This window comes from Alosa sapidissima, chromosome 22, assembly GCF_018492685.1.
Source record: "Alosa sapidissima isolate fAloSap1 chromosome 22, fAloSap1.pri, whole genome shotgun sequence".
Classification (NCBI taxonomy): Eukaryota; Metazoa; Chordata; class Actinopteri; order Clupeiformes; family Clupeidae; genus Alosa; species Alosa sapidissima.
In genome coordinates, this window is record NC_055978.1 from 15,880,596 (window position 1) to 15,897,542 (window position 16,947).

The 16,947-nt window shown below is 42.0% G+C and overlaps 2 protein-coding genes across 8 annotated transcripts in view; one reads left to right on the plus strand and one right to left on the minus strand.

The window, feature by feature from the left end:
* Positions 1-1,161: 1,161 nt before the first annotated feature.
* Positions 1,162-6,282, minus strand: LOC121697599 (nuclear receptor subfamily 4 group A member 2-like). Of its 3 annotated transcripts, XM_042079176.1 has the most exons (8): positions 6,105-6,282; positions 5,446-5,509; positions 4,495-5,333; positions 3,710-3,839; positions 3,432-3,592; positions 2,865-3,067; positions 2,586-2,764; positions 1,162-2,445 (listed from the first exon to the last, which is right to left on the minus strand). In XM_042079176.1, the coding sequence occupies exons 2-8, from the start codon at positions 5,468-5,470 to the stop codon at positions 2,189-2,191; spliced, it is 1,794 nt and encodes a 597-aa protein (XP_041935110.1). In that variant the 5' UTR covers positions 5,471-5,509; positions 6,105-6,282; the 3' UTR covers positions 1,162-2,188. The 3 variants fall into 3 exon arrangements, with proteins under 3 accessions (XP_041935110.1, XP_041935112.1, XP_041935111.1); XM_042079178.1 differs by lacking the exon at positions 5,446-5,509; XM_042079177.1 differs by lacking the exon at positions 5,446-5,509 and having other exon boundaries at positions 4,495-5,373.
* A 1,450-nt stretch (positions 6,283-7,732) lies between these two features.
* Positions 7,733-16,947, plus strand: part of gpd2 (glycerol-3-phosphate dehydrogenase 2 (mitochondrial)) — a 36,381-nt gene continuing 27,166 nt past the window's right edge. The window contains exons 1-6 of one of the 5 annotated variants that reach the window (XM_042078772.1): positions 7,733-7,835; positions 9,349-9,567; positions 12,095-12,103; positions 13,862-14,033; positions 14,902-15,026; positions 15,879-15,976. In XM_042078772.1, the coding sequence (XP_041934706.1) occupies positions 9,469-9,567; positions 12,095-12,103; positions 13,862-14,033; positions 14,902-15,026; positions 15,879-15,976 (503 nt within the window). In that variant the 5' untranslated portion in view covers positions 7,733-7,835; positions 9,349-9,468. The remainder of the gene's footprint in view (positions 7,836-9,348; positions 9,568-12,094; positions 12,104-13,861; positions 14,034-14,901; positions 15,027-15,878; positions 15,977-16,947) is intronic. The other 4 variants (XM_042078773.1, XM_042078774.1, XM_042078775.1 and 1 more) reach the window with 4 other exon arrangements.

Consider the following 16,947-nt stretch of genomic DNA (forward strand, 5'->3'; position numbering starts at 1 on the left):
CAGTGAGAAGATTATTTATTTTTTAATCAAATACATGCAAATCATTATGTGTATGGGCCACCTCTTTCTACACACATCTGTCTTTCCCTTTTGCTTATTTAGACACTTTGCCTAAACTTTCTCATGCTGCATTTAAGAGATGTTTTAAATCTATTTTGAATGTGTTGCAGTATTGTACATTAGGTGTACCAGCAATTACTGAATGGCCAAATGAGCCTGGTCACACGTTTATTCTATTGTAATTATCTCAGTGCTGAGGCCTATGACCTTTCTTTGTGTCCATACTGAACTTTAAAAGTAGCCTACATTTAAATGAATGCTGAGACCAACAAACTCGCGAATAAGGGATCATACTTTTTGTTACTAAAAGGAAGCAATGTTGTTGAGCAGACCAAATGCTGAGGCATTTTAAAAAGTTAAGTGTGGTGTGCGTTGTGGCGGAGCAGGGAAGGACACCTCGACATGCGCGCATCAATCATATGTAATTTGAATGGGATGATTGACTCAGATTAAATAGCGTAATTTATCATTTGCAATTTGCAACACAACTATGTTGACAATTAATAGCAATCTTAATAATTTGTTGTTTCTTCAGCGATGAATGAATGTTTGCGCATGTATCGTTTTTACTTCACTGGCAATGGCACACCGTCCTTATCAACTATAATAAAAAGTAAGAAGACGTGTTTTGAAGCATTACAGAAATTGTTTGGATGGATAGTCATTTTTCAATCCAGGCCAGGTAGTTTCTCCCACCACAAACAATCTCAAAACATAGCACAAATGGGCTATTTTGCCTATAAGGCGTTTTGCTTTACACATATCAAAATCACATAGGACCCGCCATGTAGGATAATGTATTTTAGTGGCCAGTAATTCGATTCAAGCAAAATTGGCTGTGAATTAATCACGCATACCTGCGATGATGTTGATACGCAATTCTGTTGCATTTTAATGGAATGAAAGTTGTTTTTTTTTTGTTGCAAAGCAAGCACATAATAACACCACTTAATGCAAGGTAGCCTATCCAATGCATTTTTCTAAACGAATAAATTAGATCATTTGAAAAGGAAGCAATAGGCTACATGTCAAACTCAAAAGAAAATGTAATTTTGATATTCGGCGCTAGAATTATCTACAGAACATAAAACACTCCATAAACAAGTAGAAAATAGTTTATTACTTGACAGCTTTATTAGCAAAACAAATATGTATCTTTCATACAGGGTACCTTATCAACACATTGCATTTCCAAAACGATCAAAACTTAGAAAATACAGTGTGATTTGATTAAGTCTCTTTAAGTCTCTCTGGCTTTACACATTGAATTCAATGTCAGAAACTTAGTTCAGGTAAGAAATTAAGACAGTGTGTTTATGAATTATGAAATTCCATGCAAAGGCAGTTTTATCATAAAACCTGTATCACAACAACAATACGATGATCTCATATCCACCAAAAACTAGAAATGTCGAACAAACTCACAAAATACTAAGCAATGCTTATAGCAGGAGTCCACATTCTGCTCAAAGTTGAGCCAAACATGTATATTCTCGGTGAATCATATTTAATAAAATCTGTATGTTACCATATCTTGTGTAAAATTGGGCGGTTAGTGGTTATAGACCATTTATAAAATATACATAGGCTATCTTACGAAAGCCCCCCCTGCCAAGCCCTTACATATAGGCAAAGATAGAGACATAGTCAATAGTTAACTGAACTCTAGAAAATTAGAAATTGCCGCAAGTGAGACCTCATCATACACCTTTGATTGTACAAATTAACAATTTTAGCACTATTAAGAACTATGTGTGAAAGAGACTGCAACTGACCACTGAATGGATTTTGACAGTAGATAGACTATAGCCGAAATCTGCTCAGGGCTGGATCCGTTCGTAATCTTGTTGTAGTTAATACAAATAATCAGATAGTGGTTCAGGTTTTATATCGAAAACCATTATACTTTCAAATGCCAAATGTTGTGCTTGAACAATAAACCAGCTAATAAATAATGATACCTAAACTGTGATTTATGCATCTCTTCTAGATATTTCTGCCGTTATCCATCAGACTAAGAGGAAATTAATTAATAGGATGCTATGGAAATTTGACATGTTCTCCACTGTAGATCTTTACGTTGTCCGACTTGAGTCCCAAACAATCTCAATAAATCCAATTGAAATATTTAGAAGGGCAATGTATCCAGGAATAGTTTATCGATGATTGCCGGCGGGGGAACCAAGTCTTCAAGTTTTAGGTAGAAAATGCGTTGCAGTCCTTGCGTACACAACGTGCGCAACTCGGGGAGCTTTCCCAAAAGTTTGGACAGGTGATTTTGACTATGGGGACTTGTGCCATTGAACGTAACTTGATCTTTCAAGCAATTCAAAATTCTGTTTTGCAGCTCCTCTACTTTCCTCGGCTCTTTCAGTCCGTGTCTCTCTGTAGAAATAAAACATTTCATTAAAGGACACGCGCCTCACCTCACCAAGACAAGCAAAATCAGACAGCATGCACACAGAGATTGTAAAAAAAGGGCTACATTCTTGAGTATATAAGGTCGAATAGTTTATTTGGCACACCTGTTACCATGGTAAGCGCAGCAATGCAGGAGAATGATGAGACGTCCAGATTTAAACTCTGCAGGTTGGCTGAAAACTCCACTATGGAGTCGATCCAGTCTCCAAAGCCCCGCACACACTGCAGCCTATGTAGGACCACTCCGCTACAAAATATGAGTTTGCCCTCCATCGGATTAGATCTGTGGAAAGGGGACCGTGTGTGTCAATAAAGTAATGTAGGCTTTTGCGTGAAGATTGCCAAACCCTGTTCTTTGTGAGGAATCTACCGGCATAGCCTACCTGTAGGCCAGACGAAGGACGAAGAGCTCCAAAAAGGCCGATTCAAAGAGGAGGTCCTGATCCGGTTTAGGAAGATCAGAGAACCCTGGTATCTTTTCGGCCCAGCCCCGTATGATGCCCATAGACCCAGTCAGCAGGTCGTAGAACTGCTGGATGTGTTCCGTGTCATCCCCAGCAACATGGTAGTCTGGGTTAGCTTGAAACTGGAATTTAATTAAAACGCGTTAAATGGGCCTTAAAATATACGACCTGCGACATCTTTCAAGAGGGTCTACACAGGCTACTTGCAAAGGCACTATTTGTAGGACAGTTACACACTTCCTTGCGTATTATTGTGGTGACATGATAATCACATGAGGTAGTCTTGTTCAACAAATTGTGTTCACAGTTATATGATCCATTTCACTTCGTAATGAGACAACGATTCTGTGGGTCATTTATCATAAAATGATAAATCATCTGAAATTGTGGCCATTTTACGCGGCCATTTAAACTGTGTCTTTATCGCTTACTCTAAACGTCTGTTATTGAGGTGACGTTTCTTTTGCACAGAATATTTCCACTCACTCTTGAGTAGTCGAGTCGGGACATGGGCGGGTTTGAATCCACGTGGGCCCTGACAAGAGCCGTGGCCAGACTGACAGGTGGCGACGTAGACTGATCCTGTGGGGTCTTCAGTTTGGACGGCAGACGACCTCTGCGACCCTTTAAATTAGCAGTCCTAACAACTGAAGGGGAAAAAACATAGGTGTGGCAAGTCAGTTAATTTTGAGCTTTATTGGACTGATTGTCTTTGTCATTAGTTGTTATGTTGTACAAATTATTAGCCGTAGAGAAGTGAGTACCTTCTTTAACCATCCCCACGACAAGGCACTTCTGGAAACGACAGTATTGGCACCGATTCCTCCGCCGTTTATCAACGGGACAGTTTTTGTTGGCAAGACAGACGTACTTGGCGTTTTTCTGAACAGTTCTCTGCAAATGAGAGTAAGTAAATGGCTTTTCATATGCAATCAAACGCAACACCTACGCGAAAAAAAAGTTGTCAAACACTTGTCCGTGCCAATTAGTGAGGCACGGTTCGAAATGGATAGTGTTAGTACTTAAAATCCTGATCTCCGATCCAAAGCTGCGTAATGCATTCAAGGGGCGGACAGAGCAGACATTCAGTAAATACAAATACGTGGGCAGTCATAATTTCTGCTCCCCTGGCGCTGTCTCCAGCTCTCCTCCCACCGGAGCGCCGAGATGATTCTATCAGAATGGCGAAATGAAGAGCGCGTTTAATTTGACCCCAGGGATTTCCGCACGGTTGACCGAGTCACTGTGCTCAGCCCAAACCATTTTCTCCCCAAATGAAGGTTTTGTCAGAAATGAATAAATACTTGAGAGAAAATCCCATGAGATCACATTCACTTTAAGGAATTACGTACGCCCAGAGAATAAAGCTGTTGCGAATTAATGGCTTCATAGGCTATTCAAAAATAATGTTTAATTTATTAACTCGTTTTCCAGTTGTGCGCCCAAACCAATGCATTTCAGTAATAAGGAAATTAGGTAGCCTACTTATATTTTCAAAATTAAGAGGCATGGAGGTAAGACTTTCGTGCTGGAGAAAGGTTAAACTTACCTTGAAAAATCCCTTGCAACCCTCGCATGTCCGCACTCCATAGTGTTGGCAGGCAGCGTTGTCTCCGCATACGGCACACAGGCCCTCGGTGGACGCCGGTGACCCCCTGGGCGGAGGCGATGGAACTTGTTCCATCAGATGGTGCCCATGTCCGAGCTGTAAGGAGTGGTGGAAGCCAAGTCCATGCTGCTTTCTGATGGCGCCGGGAACGGAAAAGTTCTGTCCCTCCATCACACGATGGCCTGCAGGGGAGCTGTCGAATCGCATCGTGCAGCCAGACACGGGCGCGCACGGTGAAGCCTGTTTGAAGGAGAACAGCCGGGACACTGCGCTTTTGCGCTGCTGATCCATCATATGTGAGGTCGCCATATAGTTTTGATGAAAAGTGTGGAGGGACCCTGTTTCGTCCCACCCGTGGTTACTTGTGACTGGAAAGTTTGGCGGCGCGGAGAGACTGGGAGATGAGGATTTGTAGTACATGGTACCAGAGTGAGGGATCATCTCCTCGGACTGATGATGAAGGTGAGGTTGGGGATGGTATCCGTGTACGGACATGTCTTCTACTTTTATGGATACTTGGTCCCCGGCATGAGACATTTGGTAGAGGCAAGGGGGTTTTACCTCGTAGCTGGAATTGTAGGTGTCCACGAAAGTGCTGAAACTTGGGAGGGATGTGGTGGCTGAAATCTCAGCGTTAGTCAGGTCCATGCTAAACTTGACAAACTCGGGCGTCAGGAAGTCACAGCTGTACTCTCTGGTTGGCGTGTAGCTGTAGCTCTGGGATGCTGGACTTGCTCCTTGCGGTGAAGACCCATACTGAGCCTGGACACAGGGCATGGCTGCCAACGAGAGTGGGGAAGACGTCTGAGCAATCTGGCACTGGATTTTGTGTAAATACAAATATGTGAACGCGTTGCATGTTCAAGGCTACCTAGCAATTGGGTACCTCACCTACTGCTTCCATAATAACATGCATACGTCTGTGCGCAATTCTCTGTTTGAACTGCAAACACACCTTAAGTGATTGGAGTAAACAAAGCATACTTGTAGCAAAAACATCATGACGCAGTTGTCAGTACCGTTGTGCTTACTGCGTGTTACCTGTCATGCCTATAGTAATCTGAACACCAATAAAAATAAAGATATTTTTTGTACAGTTGGTCTTTCAGTAGTCCTCTCATATAATTTCCTCTGTTCGACTCTGGACTTATTCGAACCCTCTGATATAAAGACAGGCGCACTAGTTGGACAATACAACCATCTGAATCCCTTGATTCTCTCCAAACTCCACTGCAGAATTAAAATAAATTAGATTAATCTTATCATCATATCATACTGTCTCCCTTACTCTTACTTGATGTACATGTCAAGTAAACATGTCTGACGCAGTAAACTTTTGAAACTATTTTTTAAAGGAAAATTATGTTGCAACTCTGATCCACGTCATGCACCTGCTCACGTTGGTGATCTTGTAACCATATATTTGCTAATTTATTTACACATAAACCTGTATTCACACATCAATACAGCTAAAACAAAAATTCGCATTCCAATTGATTACATTATTATTACATGTGCACAAACTTGCTTGATTATTATATGAGCTCTACCTTCAGGTGTCAGCACCGCTCTTTATCCATACAGATGAGTGGTCAAATATTTATTTTTGTATCCTTGTCAGCAAAAAATCTGGCGGTAAGTCCTGAGTCCTGTGAGACTGGGAAAAAAACAGATCATTCCGTCGCTGGATACTCTCTCTGTGCGCTCTGAGCGAGTACTGGCTGCCGCGCGCAATGTGCGCCTTTGTTTATCTGCACTTGGAATGCCGCAGCCCACGTGCCAAAAGGCTGGACGTCATCTTACGTCCATGACGCCACCACTCCAAATGACTGACCGCGTGTTCCTCTTTGCACTGCTCCTATAGTCAAGAGAGAACGACAGAGTCTGGCCATATAGAAAGACACGGAGTGAAGTCACTATATTTGTGCAAAGGCAGGCTAGACCTAGAATGCTTCCTTGCACTCTATTCCTTGGTTTGAAAAGAAGGCACTTTTCGACGCCTGCGTATTTTGTGCCTGTCAGACAACATAAACTTTCAGTTTTGGGATCAATGTACTGAATTAAATAACTAATTGCAAAAATCAGCTTAACATGTATTTCCACCGTCCGGTATACCCCTACCATTGGCTTATTTCCTTCAGATATACTTCCTGCCGTTAACACAGAACAATATCAGACCTAGCATTAATAGTTAATTGGCTTCAGCGATTCATTTGACATTTCCCTTTCTACCCCTTACCCCTACTTGTACTATTCAATTTTACATTTAGAGGTGAATGTGTTTGCCAGATGCAGTAAGCTCTGGGTCAAGATGCTATTAAAATATCAACTGCGTAGGCTCCAGTGGAAACGGTGGGATAGCCTAACACCCATTATGCGCAAAAGGTGGCCAGTATGCTTAATAAGAAAAGAAATCTCGCATGTGCACAGCTGAAACAATGACACCCGCTATGGCACAGTTCCTCTTTTTTGTGGAAAGTTGTAGTCTTGAACTTGTGAGGCGCATTTCCTCATTACACAGACACCGCTAGCTTGCTATGGTAGACAGGGAATCCCACAGCAACAGTGGCATATTGTTTAAGCACTTGCGAGTTGCGTCAGTAACAACGTCAGCAGTATTCAACTCCATGACGCTAGATGCACCGCTCGCTCACTCTAACTTCTGGCTACATCTCATCCAGACGACCATGCGTTCAACCATCAATTTCCATTTTCCATTGACAACAACTAAATTATCTGCGACAGATAGATTAAACACACATTTGACTACCACATCAAAGTGAGAGCAAATAGTGTTAAGCAGATTTAATTTTTCCACGTAGGCCTGTTTGTGTCTGTTAGGGCGGTTTGTGTTTTGTTTTTCCATCACCAGTGATGAAAATAAGTCGAGAAATAAGAAAAAGTCTATAATTAAAACCAAAATGTACAGTAATGGAAATATTTATTTTGTAATAGGCTATAAACGGATAATAAGCAGTGATTGCTGCACTACATAATTTGATCACTTCGTGGGACTTTCCTTGGATAGGTTATCCACTTTTCCAAAAATGTGGAATTGGAAAGAATTTCGCAAGCTTTTCCTGAAGTGCGTCAACATTGGGCTATGGGATAACGCCTAGGCTACACGTGATTGGACAATACGGGAAGCTTCGTCTAATTTTATTTGCTCCCAGCCTTGTCCATCATTCACTTCCTGTTTTACTTCCTGGTACTCGGGTGGGGAAACATCGATACAGCTTTGACATTACATGTAACCAATAACGCACAGGATCTCACCTAAGGTAGGCAAATTAACCACAGCGGCAGTCACAAGTGAAGAGTAAAAATGATAATATGTCCTCAGGTCCGACAAAGCGTTAATACTACAACGGTGTGTCATTTAGATAACATGTAGTCAGTAAATGATACCTTTCTGGACGAGGGCCAACACGGTTATCGTTATCGTGTATCCCACCGTGGCTACACATGTAACTGCTAACATAGAATTGAGTGACTTGAAGTCACTGTTCAGTTATTTTCTTTCCCCGTCTTTTGATTGGTGTAGACACGATATCAAGGAAAGTACATAGTTGTAAACAGTGTATTAATTATGTAATGGTGAGGTTCCTTATGTGAAAGGAGTTGGTGGTTTGAGTGTCAAAAGAACTTAACGATAATATTACCTAATTAAATGGTAATATTATTGTTAAGTAGCCTTACACCCTACGGGTTCATGCCGGGTCATTGAGCAAGCAATAGTTTATAACCTGAATGTAACGCTGTTAGTGGTCTGCTACGCTGAAGGGACAAGCAGCATCACTGTTACACCATTAGCTCTGTCCGGCAAATGACAGGATATGTAGATTTGCCAATTTATAAAATACATAAATATTTTTGCTCAGGATACAATTACAGTAGAAGAAAACAGAACGTTAATAAGACATATCCGTAGGCTATGTCCTTACTGAGTAGACTAGTCTATAGAAGTTGTAATTGGGTGTGACTATCCGGTGTAAATGTAATGGCTTTATCATTACACACGTTTGGGAGGAATGGTCGAAGTCTGGTTCACGTGGACGAGTCATGATTTCGATCTGCATTGCAAGAATGACTCATACTGCCATTCTCACTCACCCACTTACCCAACGCTAGCCCATATCCCCAGCATGCAGCACAGGGTTGGGTGAGTTAACCTTTGACCTGGACTGAATCATTGGAGAGCTTTTCATTATATCCTATAGCTGCAGTGACACAGCTTATGCTGTGTGACCCATCCATTCATTTGAGAATGTTGTTGTATAGCAGCAACCACCTATTTCATCTCAACCCTAATTTAATCTTTTTTTTTTACCCATTTAGAAATCTGCATTTCAGTGTATGGGTGTGTACGGGGAAGGTTATATGCTTTTGTGTGTTGGGGTTGGCGTGTTTGTATGAAAGAGAGAGTTTCTGCATAATTCAATTCTTACCTTTTGAGTTTCTTGATTCAAATGTATTCTAAAACTGCAGGTGGCCTTGGTGCCACCTTGATGCAATCAGTTAGCCTGACTGAACAACATGATCAAGATGAGGAGGGGGGGGGGGGGGATCCAAGAAAATTAACCTTGTCCTCTTGCCTCTCTCCATTCATTATTCTCCCTCAGAAATTGATAAACAGATAACTTGTCTAACATCACAAGTAGTGTTTAAAAAATGACGTTAGTCATTCTCGCCAAAAATTACCAGAGTCAGGGTCAGTCATTCATGAACTCCGGACTACTCCAAGCATGTGGTTAGGTGATGTATTTCTATTTTTGTCCCCCTCTGTGTAAACAGCAGACACTTATAAAGTCAACCCAACCCACCACAACGCCACAGTCAACCGAGGCGCCTTTCTGAGGACCAATCTCTCACTGTTGTAAGCTACAACTTGCACCTGCTGCCTTACAGGAACTGATGGCCTTCAGAAAGGTGGTGAAGGGGACCCTTATAGGGGGCGGCGCGGTAGCGGCTGTTTTTGGCGCGTCACAGCTGTTGGAGTACAGAAAGAATCAGGTACCGTTGATTGGCGTGTGTGTGTGTGTGTGAGTGAGTGTGTGAATCCAAACCTAATGGAGGAAACATTTGTAAATGAATGCTTAAAAGGATTGGCAGAAGTATCTGCTATGTCAGAGTAAGAATTTAGGATATTTAGGATAGATGTTTGTGAGACTTCAATGAACCAAGAAATCAAGAAGTGCCTCTCAGAAATCAGAAGTAAACAGTGCCTACTGCTGAACTTGAATGTGTCCAAAATTAACTTGTTTGTTTTGAGTTAAGTTGTTCTTCTGGGAACACTTTTCTATTAATCTGTCTACTTCAAATGCCCAAAACCCTGTTATTTTTGGATATGATGTTGTTGCAAATCAGACTACTACATTACCGATATCTATGAATGTAATTCCAGGCTATTGGATTATTAAAGTGGGATACTCCTTCATTGTAGTAGGTGCTGAAGCTTCTGAGTTAAGCAGCTGAACGTTATAAAAGTATTGAACTTTTACTGTACTGTTTAAACCTGTGCTGCTCATCAACACTTTTCAAAAGTTTTTTTTAATGTTCAGTGTAGGAAAACATGGAATAGAAAAGGAAAAGTGTAAAAAATGTTTTACTGCATATTAACTTTTGTTGTGTCAGGATAAGTTTTAGACATACAGTATAAATAACCTCCCAGTTCCAGGCGATAAAGACCTCTCCTTGAGGTACATGCCTTGTCCTGATTATGGAATGTGTTTTTTTCTCCTTTTTATTTGTACACCTCCCCGCCCATTCAGTTCAAATTCCTCATAGGTGCTTCAGAGGGAAGTCTGATGTCAGCCATATTGAACTTTCACTATTACGCTAACAGGGACAAATCTGTGCTTGCAACCTAGATGGTCCCAGCTACAGACAGCAGTACACGATCTGTGAAATCAAGAGACATATTATAGGCCCAGAGCCAAATATTGTGTATATAGTCATTGCTTTCACAATAGCCTGAGAAACTGTTGTTCTTACTGTTTTATTACTATTATTCTAAAAAGACGGACTCCAGGACTTTCTTACACCCTAAATATCTTCTCTGTTACTCTAAAGAGTACATTTAGAAGTTTTTTCATGAACAAAATCCCCTCATGGCCTTAAAATAGCTGAAATGTGACACCTTCCTCAATTTAGGAAGTGGGCTCTGTCTGGCCTCGTGCTTGCTATAGGCTGCAGTTGTCACGTCAGTTAGCTTGTCTGTCCCACCCCCAAGTATTCAAGATTGGTTCAGTACCCTTATGATAGTCATAGAGGACTGCAGTTTGAATTTGCACACTTAGGCCATGATTGGTCAACTGTAGATCCAAAGCAAAAATCATCGACAATGACATTGATTGCTTATTTTGCTCAAGCTGGCAGTTTACAAGCTGGGAGGATCAGCCAATCCATATGGATGGCATCATTTGTGACCATCTATAATGAGGCACCTAACTGGCTTGTTTGTGAAAATGTGACTGGAACTGAACACCTGTCAGACGCCATTTTTTTTAAAGATGGTGGATATTAACTTAGATGATAACTGGTTGAAGCTAACCTTCCAAATCCTGACCCTCTGGTAGACACATGTCAGGTTATTATATTAGCTAGGGATAGAGGGTTTACTTTTTTTGTCTACTCAAGCAGGTGACAATACATCTTAAGCTCCACTAGTAACGTGAAAAGGTCACAGTTCAAATCTTAGCCAGGAGGAGGCTTTACAACGGCCATTACTCTTAAATATCTGGATATCTAAATAACAGGTCAACGTTGTCATCATATACTAAATTCCATGAAGCACATTAACAAGTGAACAGAGGACTCTCCCACTGGCCTCAGCTAACAGACTGCTTATGCTTAGACTATGGCACTGACTGTGCCATAGAAGTCAGCTAGGAGCTTAATTAAGTGAATGAGGTTATATATAGATATCACACTAATCCTCAATTACAGGAGATCTCTTATCACCCGACATAAGGGAGACCATCCCATTACGAATTTTATTTGTATTTAAGCAGGTAAGGACCCTGGGGACTTGCACGCCTCCTCTTGTTTGGATTTTACTTCAAATAAGTTTAAGGTCAAGTAGATTAAGATAATCAACACGCCTTTCAGAGACAAATGATGAGGATGGGGGGGAGACGCTCAGAAGACAACAGGAAGCCTGATTTTCATCATGTATTCAAATCCACCCAAAGCCCATTTCATCCATTAGCCTTCATCCTCAGCGCCTGCGTCCATAGCTGAACTCCAGGGAGCGCAAAAATAATGCTCACTAGGATGCGGTTGCCTAGGAAACTCATCACTCCATCACTCGCTAATTTGGCAAATATACGGTTTTCAGGCCTGACTTGTTGGTTTTGCTTTTGACTTTTTTTGTGTGTGTCAATGAGTGTAATTTACATGGACTGTCACTGACTTTAAACATTTTCTTCACAGCAAAGCAACTGTTTGCATATGCAGGTTTTTGAATGTCATCTTATTTGTTTGCCTTGTGTTTTTGGTGTCTTTGGATCATTTTTCTCATCATCCATCCCCTCACAAGCCAAAATTGGTAAGAGAAAGTTTTGGGGGAAATAATAATCAACAGTAGCCTAGAGAAAAAAATAATCTCCAATCATGCATGTTACCAACTAAAATCTGAGACATTGTGATGCTAATAGAGAATATTGGAACACTCTAAAATGAGTGTGTGTGTGTGTGTGTGTGTCTGTGAGTGTGTGTGTCTGTGATTCCTCTAGGCAAGGACACAGAAACTTGAGTTTCTCTGTGGTGGCCGATTATCCATTCACATTGAGGCTCATCGTCGTTCTCGCACACTCAACGTGATTGCAGGCCAGTCTGACTCTTAATTGACCGCAGACAGTTTAAATATGCGCGTCCTCGGAAATAGACACTAATTACGACATCTTGTTTGCCGTTACTGTCCAAATTGCAAATGTCTGAGTCCGCTCCAGAGAGATTTGCAAGTCAAATGGCCTCCAACCTGACTTCACGGCAGATTGATGTAATCATTTAGGGAGATGAATGCTAAATTTGTGGCAGACCGAAAGAAAAAAATGTTTTCATTATGGCTAAAAAATCCTCCACATGGCCCGTGCTCCGTCCACTCGTTGGCGTGCCGCTGTCATTTGATTGTGTTCTCGTCGCGTTAGTTTGGGTCTTTGTTAGTGCGATAGAGAGGGCAGCATGAGTTAATGTGCAATCTGATCACTTACTCCCATTCATTCTTGCATTCATTTGCTAGCACAGCAAAGATGTCTCTCTCTTTCTTTCTCTCTCCCTTCCTCTCTCTCTTTCTCTTTGTCACACACACAGCAATGCTTTTTTGCTCTCTCTCTCTCTCTGTCTTTCTCTCTCTCTGTCTGTCTCTCTCTCTCTCTCTTACACACACACTCTCACACACACATTGCAGACAGCGTAGCCAACACATGCCCAAGGCTCTGCTATTGCCCTCCGTCTGGATATTTCATTTACGAAAAACGTGTTGTGCCCTGCGGTAGACCAGCCAAAGCAGTTTGTTCTGGTTGCCTTGGGAGGTTCTCCTGGGGGTGCTGAGAAACATCAGACCAGTTGATTTGGTTCCTCTGCATGCCCTGTGAGGTTGTTCCAGGTGTAAAGTTTGACATAAGCCTCTCGGTAAAATTCACTCTGTGTAGGAAGGCTTGAAAAGAGCAATACAAGGAATAATTCCTTTCTTACTACAGGCTTCGGGGTAATCCACTCAGTTCAAAATTAAAATTTCATTTAATTTTAATCGAATTAAATAATAAAAAAGATTGCACAGGTGTATTCTGATCATGATTATGGTTTTCATTGTCTCTGTTTGACAATGATGAATGACTGATGAATGAAATTGATCCTTAATATAATCCTGCCATTTCTTATAATGTAGTGGTTGATTACACAGGTATCATAACTATTACAGCATGACTTACTAACATCACAGTTTGGAATTTAGTTATAACCAATGATAGGTCACTCCATCTTTTTTTTCCCCACCTTTCATCAAATCATGTTCAATAAATAAGGGGGAATTCAGTAGACAAAAATAGGCATTTAATTTATACATCTGAATTCCTTCTTTCTGTTGTAATGCATTATTTATAATCATCATTATCATCATAATAGGGTGTAATACTAATATATGTGTGTGTGTGTGTGTGTGTGTGTGTGTGTGTGTGTGTGTGTGTGTGTGTGTGTGTGTGTGTGCCACATGTGTACATGTTTGTCTGTGCGTGCGTGCATGTGTGTATGTATGTGTGTGTTTGTGTGGGTGTGTGCGTGTGTGTTTGTGAATGGACTCACTCAGAGTCGGCTGGCGTATGTGGAGGCCCAGGGTGAGCTGAAGGTGCCGTATCAGGATGCCCTCCCTACGCGGCAGGAGCAGCTGAACAAGCTCCGCGACACTCCCGAGTTTGACGTCCTGGTGGTGGGTGGAGGGGCCACCGGTGCAGGCTGTGCCTTAGATGCTGTCACACGCAGTGAGTTTACCCATCTCTCTATCTCCTTCTCTTCTTCTCTCTATCTTTCTTTCTCTCCCCTCTCCATCTCTATCTCTTTCTCCTGCTCTCGCAAGTAATCTACAAGCATTACAAAAATAAGATTTACCCTCTAGTTTTATAAACTTAAAAATATTTGATTGTCATTCCAGCAGTTGCCAAAATGTGACATTTCCAAATGAACCCCAGTTCCTTTCTTTCATCTCACGTCATTAAAAATACATACACTGATCCTGCTAAGAGTCAGAATAGCATATGGAATAGCATAGCAAATGCTGTATTGGCTTGTATTGGTCTTTAAAACACTCAGGTCTTCCACTCTCATAAAGGTGTTTGGCTCCAAGCTCTTGGCTCTTGGTTCAGGTACACACAATAAAGGGGTTCTCTCCTTCCCCGAAGCAGTATGCATGGCCTGGTATTTCACCTCATGCATATTACAGAGCAGGTAGATTGGAGCTGGAGCTGACAGCAGATGCAGTCTAAATATTTGGGTTGGGAAGGAGCTGAAATGCCATCACTGCCACTCGTCTGCTTGCTCTCATCTCTTTCTTGTCTCCCACTTCCCTTCTTTCTGTTGTTTTTTCTTTTTATGACTTCCATGTTACCTCTCTTTTCTCCCTATCTCTTTATCTATCCCCTTCGGTCCTTGCTTCTTTCTATCCCTCATTATTTTACTTCTCTTTAATTGTGCTGTCTCCCCACTTTCTCTCCATGTCTCTCACTCTCTTCTTTCTTACAATCTCTCCCTTTCTTCACACCCCCATCTCTCTTTCTCTCTCTCTCTCTCTCTCTCTCTCTCTCTCTCTCTCTCTCTCTCTCTCTCTCTCTCTCTCTCTCTGTCCTCTGTCAGATCTGAAGACGGCGCTGGTGGAGAGGAGTGATTTCTCGTCGGGCACGAGCAGCAGGAGCACTAAGCTGATCCATGGTGGCGTGCGCTATCTGCAGAAAGCCATCATGAATTTAGATTATGAGCAGGTAAACTCTTCCCTCCCCCCACATAACCCCCCTCCCCCCCCCTCCCCAATGGCCATATATACACTCACCACCAACACATACCCTCTGTATGTCCTCTTCTCACATGAGGTGTGTACTGTATGTGTGTGCGTGTGTGTGTGTGTGTGTATCTGTCTAGGGGGAGGAGCCATTCAGAGATGTTCTGTAGTTTCTCTTTATTATTATATGGTGCAAAACAATATGAGGTGTAGGGATATGAAACGTGTTGTGTTTTGTGTGGAATAGGCACTGGGGATTTGACTCTGCAGCACACTGATCTTTTCACACGCACTCAGTTGCACCAGTGGTTCTTAAACTTTATGTCTGGCGACCCCCCAAAAAACATGGGCCAAGTCTCGCAACCCCCTTAACCGGCGGAATTTGGTTTCGAAATGTTGTGAGATGGGCATTGGAAGCATTGGAAAATGTCTTTACTCATAGGTATGCTATATCAACATCAAAGGCATTATGTCAATGGCAGCCTTTGACTAAAAACCTTTACAAAAATGTCTTTAATTAAAGGAGTACCGTCACACTGGTGTGACGGGAATGTTGAGAAATGAATGTTCTAAAGAATATCTGGGTTCATTGAATTCAACATAGAATTTTAGAACCTTCAATTGTTGCGGAACTTAGAACGCAGACTGCAAATCATTTGGTGACCCCTCTAATATTCCTGACCCCCAGTTTGAGAACCACTGAGTTACACTATGCTGGCTCATGTGCTAAAATAGTGTTTTTAGTTTAATGGCAGCAGTGCATGTTTTCACTGCAGGTGTGATATTAGATCATGGCTGGTTGTGTCATGTCTTGTTATGGTGATTCTCCCTGCAGTACATGATGGTCAAAGAGGCCCTGGAGGAACGGTCGAATCTGCTGGACATCGCCCCTCACCTGTCAGCTCCGCTACCCATCATGCTCCCTGTTTACAAGTGAGTGTCACGTGATCATCTGGGGAAGCCATGTAGAGGGGTAGATTTAGACAGAGAGGTGTAAGCATAGGCATATTTACATGTATGTGTGTGTGTGTGTGTTTGTGTGTGTGTGTGTGTGTGTGTGTGTGTGGCACCGTGCACTTCATGGTGACAATGACTGCTAGAAGACAGTAACACATACATCCACTAAGTTGACTGTGGAAGGATATGCATAATGTGCCTGTGTGTGTGTGTGTGTGTGTGTGTGTGTGTGTGTGCGTGTGTGTGTGGTCAGTTTTGTGTGTCTGTGTGTGTAGTTGTGTGTTGGTGTACCCAGCCATCTGTGTATGTGTGACAGAGTATCTCTGTATAGGTGAGCCACAGTGTGCTCCAAAGTGTACCTCTGTGTATGCCACAAGTCAGAAGGCAGCTCCTCCCGCTGCATTAAAAAGATCATTTAAATAGCACTCTGCGTCTTTGATTGGCACCGGGTCTAGATGGGATCCTAGGGGACCAGTAGCCTTCTCAGACCCCTTCACCCTTCCCTTCCCTCCTTTCCTCTCCTCCTCCTCCTCCTCCTCCTCCTCCTCCTCCTCCTCTCCGTGTTAGCGTGGAGGTATACGTGGATGTGAGCAGTCGGCACATCATCATTGTTAATTAGCCGTGGCATTTATTCTCTGTAATGATATTTAAAAAGGGAGAAGACAGAATACGTGGGGTCTCATTACAGACTGCCTCCTCTACTGTCAAACCCACTGTCACAGAGTGGTCTCTGGTTAAACTAATGAAATTCACCCAAACTTTAGCATTGGACTTTGAGAGCAAAGTATAGTTTGCAGTAGCCACTATTATATCCATAATACACTGTTCTCAATAAAGCATCAACTTATTCACTGACTACATAGTGTTCTTTTCTGACTACATGATGAGCTCTTTTTCTGTTTTTAATATCTTACGTTACATGTCTAACTTCCCTATATATAGCAACC

Bases quoted from the DNA above. Each gene is read 5' to 3' on its own strand.
- LOC121697599 (XM_042079176.1), bottom strand. From the start codon at position 5,470: ATGCATGTTATTATGGAAGCAGTAG. The intron at 3,840-4,494 runs GTAAGTTTAACC...TCTCATTTGCAG, and splicing joins GTTGCAAGGGATTTTTCAAG to AGAACTGTTCAGAAAAACGC. The intron at 3,593-3,709 runs GTACTCACTTCT...TTTCCCCTTCAG, and splicing joins CGTGGGGATGGTTAAAGAAG to TTGTTAGGACTGCTAATTTA.